A 24606-nucleotide genomic window follows, 5' to 3' on the forward strand; every position below is an offset into this window, starting at 1 on the left:
TCCAGAGCCCCTATTCCCTTGCATCCCAATGCACCCAGTCTACACAAGCATTGCATTCCAGAGCCCGCAGTGCACTCAGAGCTCCCAGGTCATTGCATTCTAGTGCGCACAGAGACCCCAGGACTGCAGAACATTGCAAGCCAGAGTCCCCAAAGAGCATCTCAATAACCAATGTAGCCGCCAGTAAGAAGCAGCAAACCGATCTTTTTCTGTAACCCCATAATGATTCTTTTCTGCTGTTGCAGCTTAAACCGACACTATGTAGCAAACTCCAGAATGGCTCCTCCCACACAATAGGCTGGTCACATGGCTGGTCACATGGGTGTGACATCACCAGAGGTCCTTTAGCCCACTAGGAGTAGCATCAACCGCCTTGACAGACGGCAGACCCGCCCGGCTCAGGTAGTATATGGGGTGTGCGGCCAGTGCTGCCGAGCGGTGTGCCCGCAGCCCCGGCAGGACCTCTCGGGGGGACGACCCATCCGGCTCCCGGGAGCCACACAGGAACTAATGGAGTTAGTGAAGAGGGGAGATTTCCATGCGGTGCATTAGATGAGCCTCACTGACAAGTGCTGCCCGGCCGCCAGTAACTGCCTGATGCTGCCCACTAATGACCAACCCATTTTTCAGACTTTCTTATTTTTTTTGCATTCATTGGGTGACAACTTTTTTTTTTTTTTTTACTTTATTTTTTCCCCGCTGATCCGTCCGTTCGAAGACTTGTTTTTGTGCGACAAGTATTTTTAACGGCATCGTTTTGGGTACATATAACGTATTCTAGAACATAATGCGCAAAGATTGAAGCCATTGATTTTAATGGGTTTGTCCAGATTTCCGTATTTTGGAGCGCACTTCGGTTAGGCAAAAAAACGTGTTTTAGCTTTTTGCCTATTTGCGCACTCTAGGTCCCCATAGAAGTCAATGGGGGTGCGCACGCCGGAACTAATTAGCCTTTTAACCGGTGTATATTTGTGTCCTGCGGGCAGAAAAAGTACAGTCAAATATGCCAACGCGCACAAAAAAGCCTCAATCGTGGCACAAATAAGTCTCACTAAGTGGGATACAATTGGGCCTTCTGTGAAGCCGGCCCAACGCCTCAAAACAAAGTTTTTCCTTAAGAATCGCAGAAAACTGCAAGCATCAATTTTCGGTTGACTCCATTTTTTTCTTCTTGCTCGGCGATTGAGGATGTCAAGAAAAATCGCGCTGCGAGACGCACGTATATGAAACCCCTTCTTTTGAATGTTTTTCCCGTATGGCACCTTGATGCGGGAAACGCATCGCTGCACGTCCTAGCTTTCAGCAAGATCACCCATTGGGTTTAGCAGGGTTGGCGGCGGCAGCAGCAGCGCCGGCCCATTGAGAGCAATGGCAGAACGCTATCTTCTGTAACAGCCGCAGCGGGCATTCCCTTTATGCCCGCAGTGATGCAAGGCTGTTTTCCCATAAAACCGCTTGGCATCCATGGGGGTTTCACATGGTGCGCAATTTCGGCTATGAATCACGGCCTAACATCGCACTCACCAGCCTGAAGCAGCCCATAGGTTTAAAAGACGAATCGCATGCAAATCACAAGTGGGGCCGCCATTTTTTCTTGTACTGCAGTCGTAAATCAACGTGATGATCGGAACGTGTTGCAGAATCCAACCGTGTGCCCGGCCGGAATCCGCACATACTTGCCTGTCTTTTCCGTTCTCCGTACTGTGGATGGTCCACATGGCGTCATTGCTTGGCAATGTCATTCCGGATCGGTCAGCTTCCATTGACTTCAATGGAAGCCACCCCCCACGGAATCCGCGCAGTAATAGAACATGCCGCAATTTTAAAACATTTTTTTCCCCTCTGCGAGCGAAAATCGCAGTTGATTTACGGTCGTGTAAAGGAAAAAGCATTTTTCAATTGCATGTTATGGCCGTATTTGATGTGGAAAACGGAGGCGGACGCCCGGTCCCGATTCCGCAATGCAAATCCACCCGTGTGCAGCGGCCTAACTTGTATTGAAATGACCGTGTTAGGAAAATGTTATAAATCTACATACTCTTACAAAGTGAATTGCAGCTGGCACAGCCTCCTACACCCCATAGGTTCCAAAATACAAACCATCAGAAGTGACGGTTCCTGGTGATCTTTGGAGAATTGACCCCCCCCCCCCTCCCCCTGTATTTTTTGACCCTATAGCCTGAAGTGTCTGAAAATTGTGATTTCTATTTACAGTCTAGTAACGAACATATGTGCAAAGTTTTGTACAAAAATTGGAGATGGTCAGGTGTTACCCCTTGGGTGATCCTTTTTTACTGGAATGCCCCTACAGGGCCAAGCGTAAAAGACAGCAATTCTCTAGTATTTGTAGTCACTACTTTTCACACCAGGAAGCAGACTACTCTGTACGTTGTGCAGTGGCCTGGGTTGGTAGTGCAGGAAGCGGATGGCTCTGTATGTTGCGCGGTGGCCTGGGTTGGTAGTGCAGGAAGCGGATAGCTCTGTACGTTGCGTGGCGGCCTGGGTTGGTAGTGCAGGAAGCAGACGGCTCTGTACGTTGTGTGGCGGCCTGGGTTGGTAGTGCAGGAAGCAGACGGCTCTGTACGTTGTGCGGTGGCCTGGGTTGGTAGTGCAGGAAGTGGATGGCTCTGTACGTTGCGCGGTGGCCTGGGTTGGTAGTGCAGGAAGCAGATGGCTCTGTACGTTGCGTGGCGGCCTGGGTTGGTAGTGCAGGAAGCAGACGGCTCTGTACGTTGTGCGGTGGCCTGGGTTGGTAGTGCAGGAAGTGGATGGCTCTGTACGTTGCGCGGTGGCCTGGGTTGGTAGTGCAGGAAGCAGATGGCTCTGTACGTTGCGTGGCGGCCTGGGTTGGTAGTGCAGGAAGCAGACGGCTCAGTACGTTGTGTGGCGGCCTGGGTTGGTAGTGCAGGAAGCGGATGGCTCTGTACGTTGCGCGGTGGCCTGGGTTGGTACTGCAGGCCTCTGCGCAATATATGGAGCTGTCTGCTTCCTGCATCAAAACAGCTAGGAGTCGGACAACGCTATTAAGCCCTTCACATACAAAGTTGTGGCAGAATTGCAGTCACGAGGCAGATAATGTGCGCGAATGGAGAGCTAAGACAAGCGGGCACACTGAGCCACCAGTGTCCTTCTGTTCCTCATGCAAGAACTCTGTTGGTGTCCAACTAAAAGCTAGTGAGCTGAGAGATCAGGACAGTGCGGAGCGCCTCAGCCAGTAGTGTTCTCACATGGGTTCTTGGTGATGTCACCTGACGGCCTTTGAGGGCCGCAGTAACCCAAAAAAGAGATCCAACGCGTCGCTAAATATGTATATTCCTTCCTCTGTTCCGATTACAGAGAATTGCTGTCTTTTGTTCTTGGACTGTATCCTATTGAAAATAAAAATACCTGCATCGTTGGGACTTGTTTTCTTTTTGCTATGTGACAACTAATTGTGCTCGGTCCAATTTTTTTTCTTTGGTTACCAACATTTTTATCTGTCGCTTCCCACCATTGGAACATTAACTATGACACCATTTTATGAAAAACAACTTTGGCGCAGAACACTTGATTGAGATTTTATATATGTGTGAACTTTACATAGAAATATGACAACTGCAGTGTTTTTACTTTATAGGGATTAGACCGCTATCGGCTGGGGAGATAGGCAACTATGACCACTGAAACCTTTGTAAAGGATGTGAAGCCGGGACTTAAAAACCTGAATATTATTTTCATTGTCCTTGAAACAGGTAAAGCATAGCCAAGAAAGCAGAACAGGGAAAACCCCTAAAAAAAAAAGAAAGTGTAACTTTGGGGCACATTTTAAGAAGCCTTGGACATCAGAATTTGGCATTCAAAAGTCACAATATTGGCACACACACCAAACCTGCAACTTTTTGGGCATTTCCGCTGTGCCTTGCCTCTTTTTCAGAAAGTGGGCAGGGTCCGGCTTTAGGGGGCTAGCTGCACACAGCCCATCATATTTACTACAATGTACACCAGAAACGTAATTTCTTTGCACGGAGAGGAGCAATATTCTTTTGTGTCAGCACATCCCAAGTGTTTTGGTAGTTTGTATGTAACTCAAAATGGTACCAATATAAAGTTTCTTGACTTGAAAATCTATATATATATTTTTTTTTAATGGAACTCACCGTGCTGGAAAAATAGTGACGTTTTATAATATGGGTTGTTACAGATATGATAAAACCAATGATGTAGTTTATTCAATATTATAGAATTGTGTAAGGGAGGCAAAAAAAGGTATTTTTTTTTCTGTAAAGCCACTTAAATGCCGCTGTCAGCAAAGACCATGGCATCTGTGGGGTTAAATAGTTTACAGGAGGGATTAGATTAGCAAGTGCTAATCTTTTCATGCCATATGTGATAATTAAAGAGCAAATATCATTTCTGATTGATATAGGGGGTGATAACAAAGTCCTTGTTACCCCTCTCTTGGGAGACAGACTGAAGTGACTGCTGTAAATTCAGTATTCCCACTGTCCCTTCACATTGCTATAGCTCGGGTTTTATCACAGCTACATACATGCTTTGGTCTCCGTTTAACATGAGGCCAAAAGTGTGACTGTAACAGTGGTAGAACAGGAGCTACAGTTGTTCAAACTAGAATGAGCTCTGTTTGTCCAAAACGGTAATTTCCTTTTTTGATGAACGAACAGCACTCTGCGTAGTCAGTAGGGAGATTAAAAGGGTATTTTCATCAAATATAGGGGGTGTTTGACCTCTGAGACCTTCAGCAAATTTGAAAGCACATAAAGATCCCTTTTAGTGTTTGCACTCATGTTCATCTCCTGTTCAGAGATCTGCAACACGGGTCCATTCAGGTAAATACGACTGAGCTTACCGGCCACTACATATTGTACAGAGCCATGTTCATCCCAGCAAAGGCAGCTCAAAAAAACCTAGATGAGCGGTGGCGGTGTTGGGTGTAAAGTCTTGTAAAAGTCCTGTAGTCAAATCAAGTGTCATGCTCTTCTACAGCTAGTGATGAGGCCTCCTTTTCTAAACGCTCTAAAGCAAACAAATGTATCGGAATTCTTCATATATGCACATTGTAACAGGTTTGTACATATAAACTAAATGTATTGACCTGTTCTACATTATCCTCTCTTTGATGTTGCAGGTAGAGTGACCAAAACAAAGGATGGACATGAAGTCCGAACATGTAAAGTGGCAGACAAGACTGGCAGCATCAACATCTCGGTGTGGGATGATGTGGGGAATTTGATTCAGCCTGGAGACATCATCAGACTTACAAAAGGGTAAGGGTTAGAGATGAGCGAGTATACTCACTAAGGCACATTACTCGAGTGAGTAGTGCCTTAGCCGAGTATCTCCCCACTCGTCTCTAAAGATTCGGGGGGGGCGGGGGAGAGCGGGGAGGAACGGAGGGGAGATCTCTCTCTCCCCCCCCCCCCCCCGCTCCCCTGCACAACTCACCTGTCACCCGCGCCGGCCCCCGAATCTTTAGAGATGCATGGCGAGATACTCGGCTAAGGCACTACTCACTCATCTCTAGTAAGGGTCCTTTTAGAGGAGAAAATTATCGTTGGAACGAACAAGTTCATTGAAACAAGATTTGTTCTGTCTTTCATATTCACTGTATTAGCGAATGAGAGACTGAACAATTGCTGTTTAAACCGAACGATAAGTGAACGAGCCAACGATGGTTTTTATGAACGATTATCCTACGCCGTTCAGTCGTTGGCTCACGGTTAGACTAAACGTTATCCTTTCATTCGTTGAATGATTTAAAAAAAATAATAATAATTTGTTCCATCTTAAAGCACCTTAACTGTTGCTCGGACTTAATTTCATGTGCTGCCTGTCAGAAATCTCTTCTTTCCCGCATGATGTGTTTTTTTTTATTTTTTTTTTATTTCAGGTATGCGTCTGTCTTCAAAGGCTGTCTCACCCTCTATACAGGACGGGGAGGTGAACTGCAGAAGATTGGAGAGTAAGGAATGATAATAATCTATAAAAATCACAAAAGCCATGTGGATTTCATGAAATGCTATCAAGAAGCTGTAATGGAATGTACTTAAAGGGGTATTCTGAATTATGCTTTTCTCTTCTGTTATGGCAACAGAAAAACAAAAATAACAGCAGTGTCAGATCAGTCATTGATGACACTTGGGAGTATCAGGTTGCCATCATGGTGTCTTGTCATTTTTCCTGGGGGGAATGTGCAGCATGCTGCACCTTTTTTTTTCTGGCTTTTTTGATGAAATCTGTAATGGAAGCTTCTGATGGACCCTACGATGCAGATGTGAGCCTAGCCTTTAAGGGGCAAGCTGGCCGGATCCACTGCTATTATAAAGCATGCATTCCTCGCATTTTTCTTCCTGCAGGTCAGTGATGGTCATGCCCCTGTGACATAGCCTTCACTGACTAGGAAGGAATGCTGATCTGTTGCAGAGACATGCGCAATCCCCACCTAAAGATTCTGTCAGACAATACTACGCCGGTCGCCCACATTTGACACCGGGGGGGGGGGGGGGGAGGGGGAGGAAAGTCTCCAGCCCTACAGGGCGTCTCACAGAGGATCTTTTGCTGGGCAGAGACCCGAGTCCTGTCAGTCTCGGCAACACATTTAAAGGGAACACTGAATCAGAGGGCGGACTTCCTCAACAGAATGCGTATGAACCCGGGAGAGTGGTCCCTCTCTCAGGGACCTTTCAAGATTTTGATGGACAGGGGGGATCCCCACAGTTCGATCTATTTGCAACAAAAGAAAACTTCAAAGTGAAGAACTTCTCCCTCAGACCAGGGTACCAGCCAACAGCAATGGATGCGCTAAACCAGAACTGGGGCAGAAAGCTCGTTTACGCCTTTCCTCCAATCCCGAGGGTGCTCCAATACTTAAAGGGGTTGTCTCGCGAAAGCAAGTGGGGTTAAGCACTTCTGTATGGCCATATTAATGCACTTTGTAATATACATCGTGCATTAAATATGAGCCATACAGAAGTTATTCACTTACCTGCTCCGTTGCTGGCGTCCCCGTCACCATGGTGCCGTCTACTTTCAGCATCTAATCGCCCGATTAGACGCGCTTGCGCAGATGAGTCTTTCCCTTCGGCTCGGTCCGGCAGCAGCGGCGTTCTGGCTCCGCCCCCTTGTACGCATCATTGCGTAGCTCCGCCCCGTCACATTTGCCGATTCCAGCCTCCTGATTGGTTGCGACCCAGACCTACAAATATATTCCTTGACTGGAACCTAAATTGGGTCCTTAGGGCCATGTCATCAGACCCATTCGAGCCAATAGAATCACTTCCAATAAGAATGCTAACGATAAAGACCGTCTTCCTAGTGGCTATTACCTTGGCGAGGCGGGTCAGTGAACTGCAGGCCCTATCTATCCGCCACCCCTTTCTTAAAGTTACCGACACAAAGAAATCAGAGCCAGCATTTATGCCCAAAGTAGTGTCACCTTTCCATACGGCTCAGAATGTAGTGATCCCCTCGTTTTTCGATAAACCCAGGGATGCTGGGTTCTTTGTCTGACCGTCAGGAGAGCAGTCCTGAATTATATTAACGCCACAAGTCAGTGGAGACGGGATGACCACTTATTTGTCCAATTTTGCGGCCCAAATAAGGGGAATAAAGCAGCAAAGAACTCCATAGCTAGATGGATCCGCCTGGCTATTACGGAAGCTTATAGGGTACTAAATAAAGGAGTCTCATCCGAACTTAAAGCCCACTCCACAAGGACAGTAGCTTCTTCATGGGCCAAGCATAGTTCAGTGTCCATTGAACAGCTATGTAAGGCCGCAGTTTGGAAGAAGCCGCACACTTTCATTAAACATTATAGGGTAGATGTGCAGCTAGAGGAGGATATGGCCTTTGGCCGTAAGGTCCTCTCGGCAGCAATCCCACCCTAAATAATTTAATTGGTACGTCTAAGGTGGTGTCGTCGTGGAGACGACTGGGAAAAGGTTAATTATACTTAGCCGATAATCGGGTTTTTGGGAGTCTCCACGACAGCACCCGTACATTCCACCCCACCCCCCCCAAAAATTTTTTTTTTAAATAATAAAAATTTAATTTCAACTTAAAGGGGTTGTCCCGCGAAACAAAGTGGGGGTATACACTTCTGTATGGCCATATTAATGCACTTTGTAATGTACATTGTGCATTAATTATGAGCCATACAGAAGTTATTCACTTACCTGTTCCGTTGCTAGCGTCCTCGTCTCCATGGTGCCGTCTAATTTTCAGCATCTAATCGCCCGATTAGACGCGCTTGCGCAGTCCGGTCTTCTCCCTTCTCTTGGGTCTCGGCAGCAGCGGAGTTCTGGCTCCGCCCCCTTCTACGTGTGCCGATTCCTGCCAATCAGGAGGCTGGAATCGGCAATGGAACGCACAGAAGACCTGCGGTCCACCGTGGGTGAAGATCCCGGCGGCCATCTTCGCAAGGTAAGTAAGAAGTCACCGGAGCGCGGGGATTCGGGTAAGTACTATCTGTTTTTTGTTTTTTTTTATCCCTGCATCGGGTTTGTCTCGCGCCAAACGGGGGGGCTATTGAAAAAAAAAAAAAACCGTTTCGGCGTGGGACAACCCCTTTAAGTAGAAGTGGATAAAAAAACAGTTAGGTAAAAATTCTTAAATTACGCTTCCACCCCCGGCAATTCGTTGGAAACCACTAAGGGAGGTGGGAGAAGAGGGAGCTTTTAACCTCTCGGTGTATTCCTGTCCTATCAGGAGGAGGTTATCTCAGGTGGTGCTGTCGTGGAGACTCCCGTAAAACCCGATTATCGGGTAGGTATAATCAACCTTTTTTTAAATTTTGATTATTGGCTCAGAAAACCCCTTTAATTACAGAACCCAACAATCGGGTTGAAAGGCAGGAGCAGACTTAATAGAATCTGCGTAGCCCGGCACTGACAGCCGACGCTACCTGAAAAACTCCTTTAGCCTCTTTAGGGTATGGTCATTTTTAAAAATTTAGTTTTCTCCTCTTATCTTTCCAAAAATCACAACTTTATTATTCTTCCGTCAATATAGCTGCTTGTATTTATGGCACAAGTTCTGTTTTTCAGTGGTGCCATTTAATTAAAGGGGTTGTCTCACGGCAGCAAGTGGGGTTAAGCACTTCTGTATGGCCATATTAATGCACTTTGTAATATAAATCGTGCATTAAATATGAGCCATACAGAAGTTATTCACTTACCTGCTCCGTTGCTGGCGTCCCCGTCTCCATGGTGCCGTCTAATTTTAGCGTCTAATCTCCCGATTAGACGCGCTTGCGCAGAAGGGTCTTCTCCCTTCTCTTCGGTCTCGGCACAAGGGCGTTCTGGCTCCGCCCCCTTCTAAGCATCATCGCGTAGCTCCGCCCCCGTCATGTGTGCCGATTCCAGCCAATCAGGAGGCTGGAATTGGCAATGGACCGCACAGAGCCCATGGTGCACCATGGGAGAAGACCCGCGGTGCATTGTGGGTGAAGATCCCGGCGGCCATCTTGGCTGCAAAGAAGAAAGAAGCTGCAGAGACGGGATTCGGGTAAGTAAAATTATTATTTTTTTTTTTATCATGTCCCTTGGGTTTGTCCCGCGCTGAACGGGGGGGGTCTATGAAAAAAAAAAATAATAATGTTTCGGCGTGGGACAACCCCTTTAAGCATATAATGCACTATAAAAAAAAAGTTGGAAGAAATTGAAAAAAACTTTTTTGGGGTGGGGGGGGGGGGGGTAGGGGTCTTGTTTTTTACAGTGTACACTGCGACAAAAAATTGATTAACTTTATTCTGTGATTGCAACAATACTAATCTTTTATAAAAACTTTGCTTATGCATATGTGTGTACATAACCAGGGGCGTAGCTAAAGGCTCATGGGTCCGGGTGCAAAAGTTTCTCGGGGCCCCACAACTTCTCTTAACCCCTTAAAACAGAGGCGTAATTTGAAGCTTTTGGGCCTCAATGCAAAACCTGTAACAGGGCCCCCAACTATAATGCTTTATTCATAGTACTGGGCTCCCTATATGGGGAAGAGAGGCCTTATGGGCCCCCTAAGGCTCCTGGGCCCGGGTGCAACCGCATCCCCTGCATCCTCTATAGTTACGTGAGTGTATATAACATATATTTAAAAAATAGTGTAGTACAACAGCAAATAAGAATTTTCTGTTGCCATCTTCTGATTACTATAAGGGGGTCTCGCACAAACAGATTTTGATTGCGGACACAGCAATTGTCCTCTGCGAGGAAGGTCTGCGGTAAGACGCGGGCATTGAAAGGCATGTGTTTTTGGACTTTCCTTTACACTCGCAGGTAGGAATTACCTCTTCAATGAGGGAAAAAAAGCATGCTTTGTTTTAGCGCAGATTCCGTGCGGACGGCCTCCATTTAAGTCAACAAATGCAAGTGTTCCATCGTCCATACGCAATTAACATTGTGGAAACTCTCAACTTCATAGGAAAATACATAGAAAAGCGGGAATGCCGGCTGGAGGGGAGAGAGATCTTTCTTCCGCAGACACTATATGCTGTGGATACGCGTACATCTACAAGGAAAAAAACGCTCATATTCGCGATCTTCCGCGACCATTCACAATTACTTTCCGTTAATGATTACAGTTCCGACATGCAGAATCCGACCCATTCGTGTGAGCCCGGCCTTTTTGCATCAATGGGGTTATGTGAAGGCATCTGTTTTTTGTTTGCGTTTTATGAAATGTTGTCTTGGAGATAGGATGATCAAAAACAATTCAGGAATTGCATTTTTTATTTCAGCCTTTCCCCAACAGCGTTCACTGATGTTATTTTAATAGATTGGACTTTTACAGATGCAGCAATATCCCAGGTTTAGTTTTCTCTTGTTATTTTAAAAATGGGTCACTTTTATCTTTATTTTTTTGTAATAAAAGAAATTCACGTACTTTTTAACGTTTTTGAATACCCTATAGAGAACGTCAACTAGTTGTTTTTTGATAATATATTGCAGTACTTTAATATTGCAGTATATTGTATCTTTGCAGGAATTCTCTTGATCCCTGCCACAGGCATGACTTAATAGGCAGAAACGTATGGTAGCCTTTACATGTTGCCAGTTTGCCATGACATCTGACTGGCATCTCGTGATCTTATTATTGGGTGGCAGTTCGGGAGACAGAGGGAACCCCCTCCCTCTATCGGGCCAATTAAATGCTGTTGTGAAAATTAACAGCAGCATCTAAATGGTTAACCACAGCAATTAGCACTCTCAATAGATGCACATATGGCAGATGTTGCCTAGAGGTTAAAGCTTTCCCGTTGTTACAAAGAAATTCACAATCACTCGTGTAGATTTGTATATGTTCACCTCTTTGTAGAAGGGTAATACAGACCGAAATGTTGGCTCTTTCCTGTAAATGTAAATTGTTTTCTATAGGTCTGTACTGAGTTACATGTTTTTTATATATTCTCAGATTCTGCATGGTTTATTCTGAAGTGCCTAACTTTAGTGAACCAAACCCTGAATACGTCGCACAGCAATCCCAAAGCAAACAGGTAGGTGGGCTTAGTATTACTTTTCCACAGTGGTATTCTTGCTACTAAATTAAAGCTTATCCCAACAAAACCTTTTATTACTGTTCCACAGGATAGGTAATAACTGTATCGCGGATGATATAACTGCTGGGATCCCCAGTGGGATCACAAGAATGGCGCATCCTCAGTCCCCCATAGTGAATGAAGTGGCGGTGCGCATGTATAATAACTGATTCATTCACTTCTATGGGTATGGCAAAGCATTGCCCTCTCCTGTCTCCATAGGCGGTGAATGGAGGGGTGCATATGCCACTCCTTACACTCCAAGGACTTGGGGATCACCAGCCTCACAATTCCTGGTTTTCCCAGTGTTTTTGGACCCCCAGCGATCACACAGCTATCATTGATCATCCATAAATGTTTTTACTGTGCTAACCTCTTAAGGCCCCCCTCACACAGGTGTTTGTAGAAACGCAGCATTTTTCAACGCTATGTTTACTGCGGTTTCAGCAGCATTGTCATACTTTTTTTTTGTTTGTTTGTTTGTTTTTTTTTTACAACGTTTTGACTGCGGTTTCAGCACATCTGAAAACGCAGGCAAAGATGCTGAAAAAAAATAAAAAATCAATGCTCGCCTAGCTGGTGCTGTCCAGTTCCTTCTGCTGTTCTCTGGAGCTCCCAATACTTGTCATCGCCGACGGAGGATCTTTTGACAGTGATGGGGTTTGAAGACCCCCGAATCCAGAAAGATTTTTCTCTGATTGGCTGAGCCTGCTGAGTGTCAGCAGGCTCAACCAATCACAGTCAGCGCTGGATGCACCAATCACAGCCATTCATTGAAGGGATCTCTCGCCCGCCCCCCCCCCCCCCCTCCCCGAATCTTCAGGGACGAGCCAGCAGGCACTCGAAAAAGGCGATGCTCTCTCTCTCTCGAGTATATCGCCTTATCGAACATGCTCGCTCATCTCTAGCCTTAAGTGTTTATAAATATCTTGTTTTTATGATTTCAGGGACCGGTTGAGAGCAGCTCTGGAGCCGCCAATCACAACTCCTCCAATAGTGCTGCTGCTTCTTCAGGTAACAAGAAAAAAAACACTTTGTGCTATAGAAGTTATTCACAGGAATGTATTTCAAACTCGTCCACATTAGGCCGGCTGCACACGACTGGGTCATATTCTGCATGCGGGAGCCCGCAACAGAATCCGACCCTGTGCCCGGCTGGCATCCATGCGTACCTGTCATTTCGGCCGCCATTGAACATGCGCAGTACAGATTGTTTTATTTTTATTTTTTTACACATTTAAACCCCTGCTTTTCCAGCATCATTGCCTAGTGATGACGTGGAATCCGTGACTTTTTCGCAATATCAAGTAGGAAAAAGCGGTTTTCCATAGCATGCTATGGAAGGTATTTGCTGCAGAACTCTGAGGCAGACGTCCGCTCCGGATTTCGCAATGCAATCCCAGTCGTGTGCAGCCGGCCTTCTTTATTTAATGTAGCTTTATTAGATTCCATATACAGAGGTAATCTGTATTGGCTTTTTCTTCTCTATAAAATCCATTTATGTATGTTCTGCTAACATATACCATAATTTTCCATGTATAAGACGAGTTTTTTTTGCCCGTTTTATCGGGTTAAAAATCTAACTGCGTCTTATACACGGGGGCTGGGTTTAGCAGCATGTTTCTTTGGGGGTATCTAATACTTACTAGCAGCTGGCGTTCGAGTCCCTTGTGCTGGTCCCTGTTGCTGCTGTAGCCTGCCGTGTCGTCCTTCACGCTGACAGAGCAGTTCTTCCTGGAAGCGAGGCTTAAATATCCCGCCTCCAGCAAGCTAATGCTCTGATTGGCTGACACGGTGCTGGATTGACCAATGAGAGCTGTCGCTCAATTAACCAATCACAGCCATTGAATGGCTGTGATTGGTTAATCCAGCGCCAGCTTTCATTGGCTGATGCAGCGCTGGATTAATGCCGGCTGTCAGGTGAGAAGTATGTGTATATATGTGTATATATATATATATATATATATATATATATATATATATATATATATATATATATATATATATTTATTATTTTTTTTTTTTTTTTACATGTAGCCTAGCTAGGGCTGTTTAGTACTAGTGCATCTTGCTGCTGCACTGGCAGTCTCCTCGCTACCGTCCCACATTGCAGCCATTAGGTGAGGCCAGCGCGGAGACTGACAGCGGGTGACCGACTGCGCCGGAGAAGGCAGAGCGCCGAGGCCAGTGACAGGTGACGGGATGGAAGTCTGAAAGCGCCGGACAGATTCCAGCGCTGATGGGAGGCTGGCGGGAACGCACAGTGCCGCATCCGATAACCGAGAATTCCCAGGAGGGGAGATGATGTTAAAGCAGCGGAGATGGAAGGGAGGGGGGGGGGAGTAGAATGACAGCGCTGGAAGCGGGAGGGCAGATGGCAGAGCGCACGAGACAGCGACAGGAGCTGGGAGCCGCTAGCAGCAGAGATAGGAGACCAGCGCTGAGCATACATGCCAGAGGTTAAAATGTTCTTTTCTTCAATTTAGGCTTAAAAAAGCGGATGCGTCTTATACACAGAAAAATATGGTAATTATTTGTCTCCAATATGGGAGAAAATGGAGCTCTAGACCTGCCCAAAACTGAGTTTGATAATCAATATGGACGACAGTATATAGAGTATCTGCACTTCACAAAAAGTTTTGATCGCTGGTAGGGATGAGCGCGTATACTCGCTAAGGCACTGCTCGCTCGAGTAATGTGCTTTAGCCGAGTATCTCCCCGCTCGTCCCTGAAGATTCGGGAGCCGCCGCGGCTGACAGGTGAGTCGCAGCGGGGAGCGGGCAGGAGAGAGAGATCTCCCCTCCGTTCCTACCCGCAGCTCCCCGCGCCGGCCGCCGAATCTTTATGGACGAGCAGGGAGATACTCGGCTAAAGCACATTATTCGAGCGAGTAGTGCCTTAGCGAGTATACTCGCTCATCCCTAATCGCTGGGGTCCGTCTGCTGAGACCCCTATTGATCACTAGAACGAGCTGGCTGAAGTGCTTGTCCAAGCAGTAGCCAATGGCCGAGTGAGCAATGAAGCTGGCTTGTTCTAGCGATCAGTGGTGGTCTTGGCAGCCAGGTCCCAGAGGTCAGAAGTTTTTGTGAAGCACAGTTGCTCTTTCTAAATCATATTTGAATATACATGGATGAATTTGCCCTTCTTCTTCTACCCGCCATCCTCTCACCTCCACATGCTGCATTTCCTAGAGATTATGTCACTAATCTTGGGGGTGTAAGCTGTATTGGTGTATGATATATTCCTTTTGTAGAATTTCTGGTACTTTTTTTTTTTCTTTTAATGCCTTTTGTGCAATGATTCTGTGAAATCAGACATCTTGCAATAGTAGATACTGAAATATTATAGAAATGCCTACGTAGATACTCCTTATCCTCTTGGTTATATTGGGCATCATGAACAGTATATATGATTTGAGTCCCCTCATTATGTATCTTCATGTTATTTCCAGCTTCAGAACTACCGAACGGTAATGGAAACAACAACCAAGGTAGTGCTGTACACCAGCCTGCAGCGACTCCTCACCAGTCCAGTGGGCGAATTACACGAAGCCAACCCAACCACTCTGCCCCTGGAGCGTCAAACTCAATCAGTAACGGCAAAGAAACACGCCGGACTGGGAAAAGATAGCGGACCTAAAAAATGGTGACCAAAAAACTGTCTTCTGCTCTTCCCTAGTTTTTACACATGGCGCCTAGTTTAAATTTGGAGAGGAACCTGATTTTTATTGTGCTCCTCTCACCAGAAGAGGTCGGGATCGGGATGATATAATGAAGCCTCCTAGTGCATTATAAAACCTATGTAAGGAAATGTTCTCACAATGTGAAAGTTCAGTGTCTTCTAGTAGTTCTGTAGTAGTGGCGCATCCTTGACCTGTGTCTTCTTGCTGTACGTAACAGAGCCGTGTCAATGGCAGGTAAATTATTTGGATCAGGTTTTTTTTTTTCATTACTTGGCCAAACAGAAAAAAATCCAACTTTTTTTTCTTCTTTTCCACTTTTGTTGTTCATTGACACAACTGGATGTATTTATCAGGAGGCATTTATATTTACAAACTTCTTTTATTCTGACATCTGATGCTCTGCTATTTTATGGGTAGCCTTTATTATTATTTTTTTTTTTACGTACATGTAGCCCATGTATCCATTTTGGGCTCTTTGTCTTCCTCGAGGATCTCTTCATCTCCTACTGTATGACCTGCTAATAATCCTTACTGATCTAGAAGCACCTGTTGGATCCAGTGGGCGTCCCATTAAAGGAACGTATACTGTAATAACACTATACGTTAAACATGGCCACTGACAGATGTGTGTTCTGAACAATAGCGTGGTCAGTCAACTAAGAAAAAATAAGTATATTTCAATTTTTCACCTTTTTTTGAATTTGATTCACATTTCCCACAAATGTTTTCGGATCAATTAAAAAAAAAAGTGACTTTAAAATGAACCTGTCACCAGGTTTATTTTGCCCAAACCACAGGCAGCATGAACCCGGTACAGATATGTCCGTTCGACCCACGTTTTTTTATTTTTATTTTTTAAGGTTTCAGAAAAAACATACTTAAAAGTTTTGGTTTTTTTTTGTTTTTTTTTTTTACTTGGAGCTCAATGTCAACGAGGCGGGCCATGCCTGGCTCTACCTACCCAAGACATCAAGACTGGCAGCCCTTTGCCTATACAATAAACAGGAAGAGATGCTGTCACCCTTGATGCTGCGGGGAGGGAGAGTCTGGCGCAGCTCACCCCTTCAACTCGAGGGCTCAGTCAAAATTCAAATTTTATCCATTTTTTTTCTGACATGCAGCAGCATTGCAGAATAAATCTTGCACGAGCCAGATGGGCATATCTTTCCCGGGTTCTTGGTGCCGGTGGTTCGAGCAGCATGAACAGGTGACTGGTTCGCTTTTTTTAAGGAAATTTCCGTTTGCCTTCCTAAATGAAATGTATTATAGTTGGAGAGGAATGTGAAAAGAAACCAAGATTGTGTAATTCTGCACTTAATTCATAAAAATGTTCGGTACCTTTTCCCTATATTTCAATATAGTAAGCAAATGAATCCCCAAATGTTTGCCAAACAAGTTAGCAAAGCTCAGAAGAGGAAAGACAATTGCTCATTACTGTTCCTAACCAGTTCTTATCTTATTTCCTTATATGAAATTGTGGTGCGATTTGTCTCTTTGACCCTCGTTACAGAAGAAATCCAAGAGTAATTTGGGGGATATTTACACTGATGAATCTGCAGGAATTTCTGCAATAAATCCGCTACATGTGAACGTGCCTAAGGCCAGCTTCACACATTCCAGAAATGCTGCAGAATTTACAGCACCAGCCACGTGGAGGAGAGTTCTACAGTCTGCTTCACGAGGTGCAGAAGTTTTCCACAACTTTTCAAAAAAAAAAAAAAGTTTCAGATTCTAATTCTTCAGCACGCCAAATAATGCTGTGGAGTCAAACAATACGGGAATTGAAATATGCAGCAGATCTGCATCAAAAAACACAGCCAAATCCGCACTGTTCAGTTTTTTTTTGTTTTGTTTTTTGTCTCAGAAGTCATAGAAATTTCCATTTTTGTTGCAGTAAACTGTATTTTCTAACACATTTTTTTTCTACCATCTCATTCGCTTTACTAGAGTTCACCTTTGTATTTCCGCAGCATGCATTCCGATCCACGCAGATGGTTTTTCCCGCTGCGTGTGCATGGTCCTCCATAAAACCCCTTCATCTGCATTTGACTTAAGTTGCAGGTTTTCATTGCAGATTTTTCATGGAAATCTCCAGCTCATCCTTTGTGTGTGCGCATAGGGCCGTTAGTCATTATCTAAACACGGCGGTTGGTTATCTCTTTTCATCTGACTGCTTTAATTAAACTTTTGACACTTTTTTTAGTTTTTCACTTTGAGAAAAAAAAACACACAAAAAAGTCAGCCTGGAACCAATCCTATGTCATCTGTAACGTTGTTTAGTGCCCCCAAACCGGTGGAAATTGGTGTTACCTTTTGACCGCCAAATCTTACCTAGTCAAGTGTTTTTGTAAACTCAGTGCAAATATGTCTTACCTAAAACACTATCGATAAAAGTGTGATCTGATGACGATCCCACGTGGCCTAGAGCTGAGGGATTCGTACATATTACGCAAATTTTTCTGCTAACGTGGTTGTTTTTTTTCACACTGCAGTTGGGGATCATCTATATGTTTAAGGCCGTATCCATACAGCCGTTTTTATTTTTTTTCTTGCGCAATTTTATCGCAATGCAACAGTGCTACAAATGGCATGTATGTAGAGCCCATGCTTTCCTATGGGTTCTTCCACACAAGTGATGTTTGTAGCCTGCGACATTGCGAGACCACAAAATCGTGGCCTGCTCTATACAGCCGCGAGTTGTGTTTTGTTTTTGTTTTTGTTTTTCTAGCCCATGTTTCTCTATAGAGCCTTCCTTTTGTTGCATTGCACGAAAACGCGATTTTCGTGCGATGCAACTTTTACAGTAGGAAATCCTACTGTAAAAGCCCTAAGCTAAGCCCTAGCTGCAGTAAAAAAATTATAATAATAAATCACCTAAAAAGCGCTGTTTGGCTCTGGCGCTGGTCTCTTCTTCACATCCGTCACTTATCTTCAGTCCTCTGACAGCCCTTCCTGGATTGGAGGATCAAAATCCCTCCGGGAAGTGCTGGCTGTTATTGGCTGAGCCACGGCACTCAGGAACCAACCAGAAGCAGTACTCGATGAACCAATCACAGCCATTCAATGAATGAATGCTGTGATTGGTTCATCGAGTGCCGGCTCTGATTGGCTGACCGTGCTCAGACAATCAGAGAAAGCCCTTCCTGGAGCAGGGATTTTGATCTTCCAATCCAGGAAGGGCTGGCAGAAGACTGAAGAAGAGTTATATTTTAAGCCCCACCCACTCCCTGAAAATTCTCACAGGTGGTGCTATAAAGTCATGTGACTTTGTAGCGCCACAAAATTGCTCCAAGAAAATGCAGCTATATAGCACGGACCACTGATGCGATTTTTGCTGAGATTTTCTGGCATCGCTATTGCGTCGCCTGTGTGGATGTGGCCAAATCTGCATTCTCCAAATGGAGAAACTAGTTTCTATTATTCCACTGCTTGAATAGGAGGTTCATGACGTATATTCTTTTTTAGATTACCTTATGAAAAGTATTCTTTGGCATAGCCATATACTGAGGCTCTCGTCGTTGGCCTGTAGTATCTTCTGCCAGTCACCGGAGAGCAACAAGTTGCCTTTCTGTATGATAAGGTATATGTGAATGTGATAGACCCGACACCCCTTGTCACATGCACTGTGCACTATATATGCTCTGTTGCACCAAATCCTACTGTGAATTTAAAGGTTAATGCTTTCATATGTGATCTGTTCCTCTTGTAGCGTATGTGTTTTCCAGCGCATGTATGTCGGCTCTGTGCTTATTCCGCTGGAACTTGCCATTTCTTTCAACCTGAATGAGTTTACAACTATGAATGGGGGATTAGCACACAATTTAATAAAATTGCTTTCTTATATTGTCTCATTTTTTTGCCGGTCTGTAATGGTTGGTTGGCACTAAAAGGGGTTATTGTAAACTGAGGATTCTGTAAACGGAGTACCCATATGTGGGTGACACTAACTAGTATTGCAATGTAATCTCCTAGCAATACCAGGCAGCCCGTATAAACAATGGTATATAGATAATGAAGGCGACACGTCCCGCTGCCCCTTCACGCTGCTGATCAGTTATAGGCTGTATTCAGGTGCTACTTTGCCCTTTGCTGGGGTATCTCTGCTTATGAGCTTCATCGTTTGGGGTCATTTTACTTATTCGTGTTGAGAGAACTGAAGAAGTAGAACCTTTTTGAATTTTGCCAACAGTTTGGTTCAGCGCAAACCGGAACCTTGGCTTCTTCATCTTGGCCGAACCCCTTCTTCTTATTCATCCTTTTGCCTGCTTTTCTTCATTATTCCTTTTATCCTTTGTCTTCATTATCCTTCCTCTCTTTTTTTTTTTTTTTTTTTTTTTTAATTTTCCTTCCACTTTTATTAACTTTGCCTTTTAAAACCGCTCAAAAGTACTTAAGTGACTTAAAGGGGTTGTCCCGCGAAAGCAAGTGGTGTTTAAGCACTTCTGTATGGCCATATTAATGCACTTTGTAATATACATCGTGCATTAAATATGAGCCATACAGAAGTTATACACTTACCCCCTCCGGTGCTGGCGTCCCCGTCTCCATGACGCCGACCGAAGCCTTCTTCTGCCTGGATTAGACGTGCTTGCGCTGAAGGAGCCGCTCCGACGTGCTCGCGCCGCACAGGTCTTCTGCGCATGCGCAGAAGACCTCTGCGGCGCGAGCACGCCAGAGCCGGACAGAAGAGGGCAGACTGCGCAAGCACATCTAATCCAGGCAGAAGAAGGCTTTGGTCGGCGCCATGGAGACGGGGACGCCGACCAACACCGGAGGGGGTAAGTGTATAACTTCTGTATGGCTCATATTTAATGCACGATGTATATTACAAAGTGCATTAATATGGCCATACAGAAGTGCTGAACCCCACTTGCTTTCGCGGGACAACCCCTTTAAGTGTCTTTTATGCAGTGCTTTAATAGCTCTTAGAGGCAGTGTTTGTTATATACCAGTTTTGGGGGTATTTGTGAAAATCCAGTTCAGCTCTCACTAATTCCGGCTGAACCAAATGTTTGCCGAAATTTAGCAAACTGAACAAACTTTTTTTTTTTTCAAAGGGCTGCTCATCTGTTACTTGCATATCGCTGTCAAGGATCTCCAAACATAGATGTCTGCTGGCCTAGCTCCTGTCATATTGGTTTGGGGACCCTTCAGAGCAGAATGCAAAAAATGTGATGTAGAAAGATTATGATGGCGGAATCCATTGTGTCTCAAAGGGATGCCAAAGAATTTTTATACCCTTTAGACCATTTCTGCAGCATTATTCCCCTAAAGAGTCTATCCTCGGTACCAGAATATTTTAGATTTTTCTTAGCTGAATGTCGTTATTTCAATGTGACTAAAGTAGGCTTGACGCTCCATACCTAAAGTTGATCACCCATAACCCCTAACTTTTATTTATTTTATAACTGCAACATGATCCACAACTTTTCAGCTACTTTTAGTTGCCTTCTGCAGTCCGGCGCATAATATAAACTTTCTTATTAGCCAACTAACAACTACATATTCAGCTACATTTTGATTACGTGTAACTTGATTAGGAAGCCACTGCAGGCCCTATGAAGATGTCTTGGCTATTTCAAACAAGTATTTCCAGTGCATAAGGCCTATTTAGACACTCAGATTATCGGTCAAAAGCCATCTTTTGAGCGATAATCGTTGTGTTTAAACACGCAGCCATCGTGCAGTTTTTGTTAACGATTGGCTCATCGGTTTTCAGGGCTTCGCGTTGAGTTTTCGCTGGGATACCACTGATGCTATTGTTTCAGCTGGTATCCAGCTTGGAGAACACAGCAGGAGTATGCAGGAGACAGCGCTCCAGCTGTGTTCTGCATACCCCGCTCGGAGCGCTCTGCTGTATACCAGCTGAGTGCTCTGTAAACACAGCAGGAGTATGCAGAAGACAGCACTCCAGCTGTGTTCTGCATACCCAGCTTGGAGTGCTCAGTGGGATACCAGCTGAGTGCTCTGTAAACACAGCAGGAGTATGCAGAAGACAGCACTCCAGCTGTGTTCTGCATACCCAGCTTGGAGTGCTCAGTGGGATACCAGCTGAGCGCTCTGTCAACATAGCAGCTGTATACAGAAGACCAAGCCCCAGCTGTCTTCTGTGTAGAGCGGGAGCTTTCATTTACACACTACGAAGCTCATAATTAGCTATTTAAGAGCTTATGCAAAGTGACCGCTCAAATCTGTCGCTCAAACTGCTGTTTGAGCGCATTTTGAACGATCACTTAGTTGTGTAAATGCACACAACGATTATTGCTCAGAAGATTGCCTTTGAACGATAATTGTATCTTAATGGGCCTTTAAAGTGTTAATCAGGGACTGTGCTCTGTCTTTCTTTCATAAATCAGCCATTCCTTCCCTTCAGCCATAGCGGCTCCTAAGCCACCCAGAAGTTGGTATGTCTGTATATGCTAGACCTAAGGCCACTTTCAGGAAAGCGTATTTTTACTACATATTTGGTCTGTATTTTGTGGACCATACTGGGCAGCTAATGCAAATTTATATATCTTTTGACATGGCCTTACTTCATTTTTCATGGTTTGGTTTTAAAAACGCAGCATGACTTTTATTCTTGCCAATACAATGTAACCATATGTCTTCGTTGACTGATGTCATTTGTAACATGTCAGTATTACAATACACTTATGTGAAACTGGCCTAAGGGTGGATTCAGACGAACGTATATCGGCTCTGTTTTCAGGCCGAGCCGATATACGTTGTCCTCATCTGCAGGGGGGGGGGGGGAGGATGGAAGAGCCAGGAGCAGGAACTGAGCTCCTGTCCCCTCTCTGCCCCTCTGCACTATTTGCAATGAAAGGGGTGGGGCTAAGTTCTGCAAATTAGCCCTGCCCTTGTCCCACCTCTCCCCATTGCAAATAGTGCAGAGGGACAGAGAGGGGACAGGAGCCGCCCCCCCCCCCCCCCCCCCCCCCCGAGAGAGACGACATATATCGGCTGGGCGTGAAAACCCTGCCGATATATGTTCGTCTGAATCTACCCTAAAGATGTGGATGTAGTCATGTTAGCTTATCCTCCTCCTTCTGTTAGCTCTCTTTGGCACCTTCCTCCCCAATGCAACTTACAGCGCAGACCGTAGCGGATTGAATCTTTGCCTGCCTGTAGATGGACACTCCTGAGATCAAAGCTTCTGGCTGGAAAAAATTCTTTAATTAGTCTCCATTCAAAATTGTTAGGGTGAAGGAAGTTAACTTTTAACCAAAATCTAAACAAATGGAGATGAATTGGCATATAAGTATATTTAATAAAGCTATCTGTAACCTTGCTGTCACCTGCTGACTAGTACCCTGTTCTCTTGAAGTCCTTCTACATCTGCACCTGTTTTGTCTCCAGTGTCTTGGTGCCAAGTAAAGATAAAAAAAATGTAAATCAACACTAACTTTTTAAACAACTTGCGCTTATATGATAACCAGTGTGATAAATAAAGGACATAGCAGTTTTGTCAATTATCTAAAATGATGGGTTTGTGCTGAAAAATCACTCTGAAGTGCTCCTGCTCCTACCTTGCTGGCCACTGTCTGCTAGCTCTTGATTGACTGGTGTGGACAATAGGACAGTCGGGATGAGTCGTCATTGCTCTTTGAACTGAACGTGAAGACTCAGGGTGCATTCACACGAACGTATGTCGGCTCGGTTTTCACGCCGAGCCGATATACGTTGTCCTCGTGTACAGAGGGGGGAGGATGGAAGAGCCAGGGCCAGGAACTGAGGCTCCCGCCCCCTCTCTGGCTCCTCTCCGCCCCTCTGCACTATTTGCAATGGGGAGAGGTGGGACGGGGGCAGGGCTAATTCCCGGACCTTAGCCCCGCCCCCGTCCTGCCTCCTCTCATTGCAAATAGTGCAGAGGGGTGGAGAGGAGGCAGAGAGGGGCGGGAGCCTCAGTTCCTGCTTCTGGCTCTTCCATCCTCTCCCCTCTGCACACGAGGACAACGTATATCGGCTCGGCGTGAAAACCGAGCCGACATACGTTCGTGTGAATGCACCCTCAGACGGAGAGCTACAAGTAGAGATAATGGCGATGGCTGCTGCTTAGGCCAGATTCACACTGGCATATTTGCACGCGCAATACGCAGAGAATAGAACCCATTCTTTTTAATGAGTTCCTTCATATATGTATTTTTCCTGTGCTCTTTGGTCACGCAACACCCCCCCAGCATGCTTTATTTTCCTGTGCAGCAAATGTCCCTATAGAAATCAATAGGGATATCCAAAATGCACAAAAAAAACCCCGCTAGGACATGCATGAAAAACTGTGTAAGTGTGCAGGAAAAAAAACTTCTCTTGAACTCATGGGACTAAATAGCCATTGCAATTGGTGCGTGCAAATGTCCATACCTTGCGCACGGAAAAAACCTTGTTCTCTCCACAAAAACATCCGTATGAATCTGGCCTTAGACAGAGGTACACTACTAATTTTTTGGGCACATTAATGCCTAATGAGATTGTCTGTGTGTGTGGACTTAGCATTTACAGGTTAACTACACTGACTTCAGAAGTGGGTCATGGGCTGACTGCAGGTCTCCCAACTCGACCTCCGAGCATCATATGCAGGCAGGAGCCCTGCAGTCAGGCTGGGATATACTTCCAAATTCCATACGTTAAAGGAAGCAACATATGACAGTGGGGTTTGACCCTTAATGAGTGCGAATCTTGTGTGTTGCGAAACGCATAAAACTTGTGCGAATATGAACGCCATTCTTTTGAATGGAGTCCTACATGTGAGTGATGTTTTCCTTCATCGCGATGCTGCGAATTAAAATAAAATCGCTGCATGTCCTATTTTAGTGCATTCCTCAGAAGGCAGCGCTCATTGTTTTTAATGGGACAGGCACACATCTCGGGCCATGCGCTGTGATGTGATCTTCCTTGTTGAGATCATTGGGAAATACTTGCTGATCCTCTGACGGGTATGAAACAAGTGCCAGAGGAACACAATTTTGCAGAAGTGATGCGAGGTGTTTTTACATGATAAACGCCTCACGTCCGCGGGTAAAACACACGTTCACAAGTATGATATCGGGTTGGGTTTCTTAGCCTGAAATTGTGCTTGCCTGTGAGATAGTAGCTTCAGCAATCTCTGTAGTTCTCTTAAGAAGGTCTATAGGCAGATCACAGCAGCTGCTCCTTCCACCGGTCCTGAGAGGATAGAGAACCAGATCTACAGTATACCATAGGCAGGGAAGAAGGCAGAATATAAGTCATATAATGGCACGAAAGAAGGTTATTCTGAAAAGTTAGCTGAAAACTCAGGAGCTTACTGTATCTTTACATTTCTTGGTTCTGGTAGCCGGCTCAAGGTTGACTCAGCCTTCCTTCATTGTGAGGTCGGTAAAATGAGTACCCAGCTTGCTGGGGGGTAAAAGATAACTGGAAG

General features: G+C 45.1%; 1 protein-coding gene across 2 annotated transcripts; it reads left to right on the top strand.

Moving 5' to 3' along the window:
• Positions 1-320: 320 nt before the first annotated feature.
• Positions 321-19047, top strand: NABP2 (nucleic acid binding protein 2). 2 transcript variants are annotated; one of them, XM_066585304.1, is made up of 7 exons: positions 321-402; positions 3617-3731; positions 5126-5264; positions 5888-5959; positions 11401-11482; positions 12472-12538; positions 14976-19047. In XM_066585304.1, the coding sequence occupies exons 2-7, from the start codon at positions 3653-3655 to the stop codon at positions 15152-15154; spliced, it is 618 nt and encodes a 205-aa protein (XP_066441401.1). In that variant the 5' UTR covers positions 321-402; positions 3617-3652; the 3' UTR covers positions 15155-19047. The 2 variants fall into 2 exon arrangements, with proteins under 2 accessions (XP_066441401.1, XP_066441408.1); XM_066585311.1 differs by lacking the exon at positions 321-402 and adding an exon at positions 411-515.
• Positions 19048-24606: the final 5559 nt, after the last annotated feature.

This window comes from Eleutherodactylus coqui, chromosome 1 (assembly GCF_035609145.1).
Source record: "Eleutherodactylus coqui strain aEleCoq1 chromosome 1, aEleCoq1.hap1, whole genome shotgun sequence".
In the NCBI taxonomy this organism is placed as follows: Eukaryota; Metazoa; Chordata; class Amphibia; order Anura; family Eleutherodactylidae; genus Eleutherodactylus; species Eleutherodactylus coqui.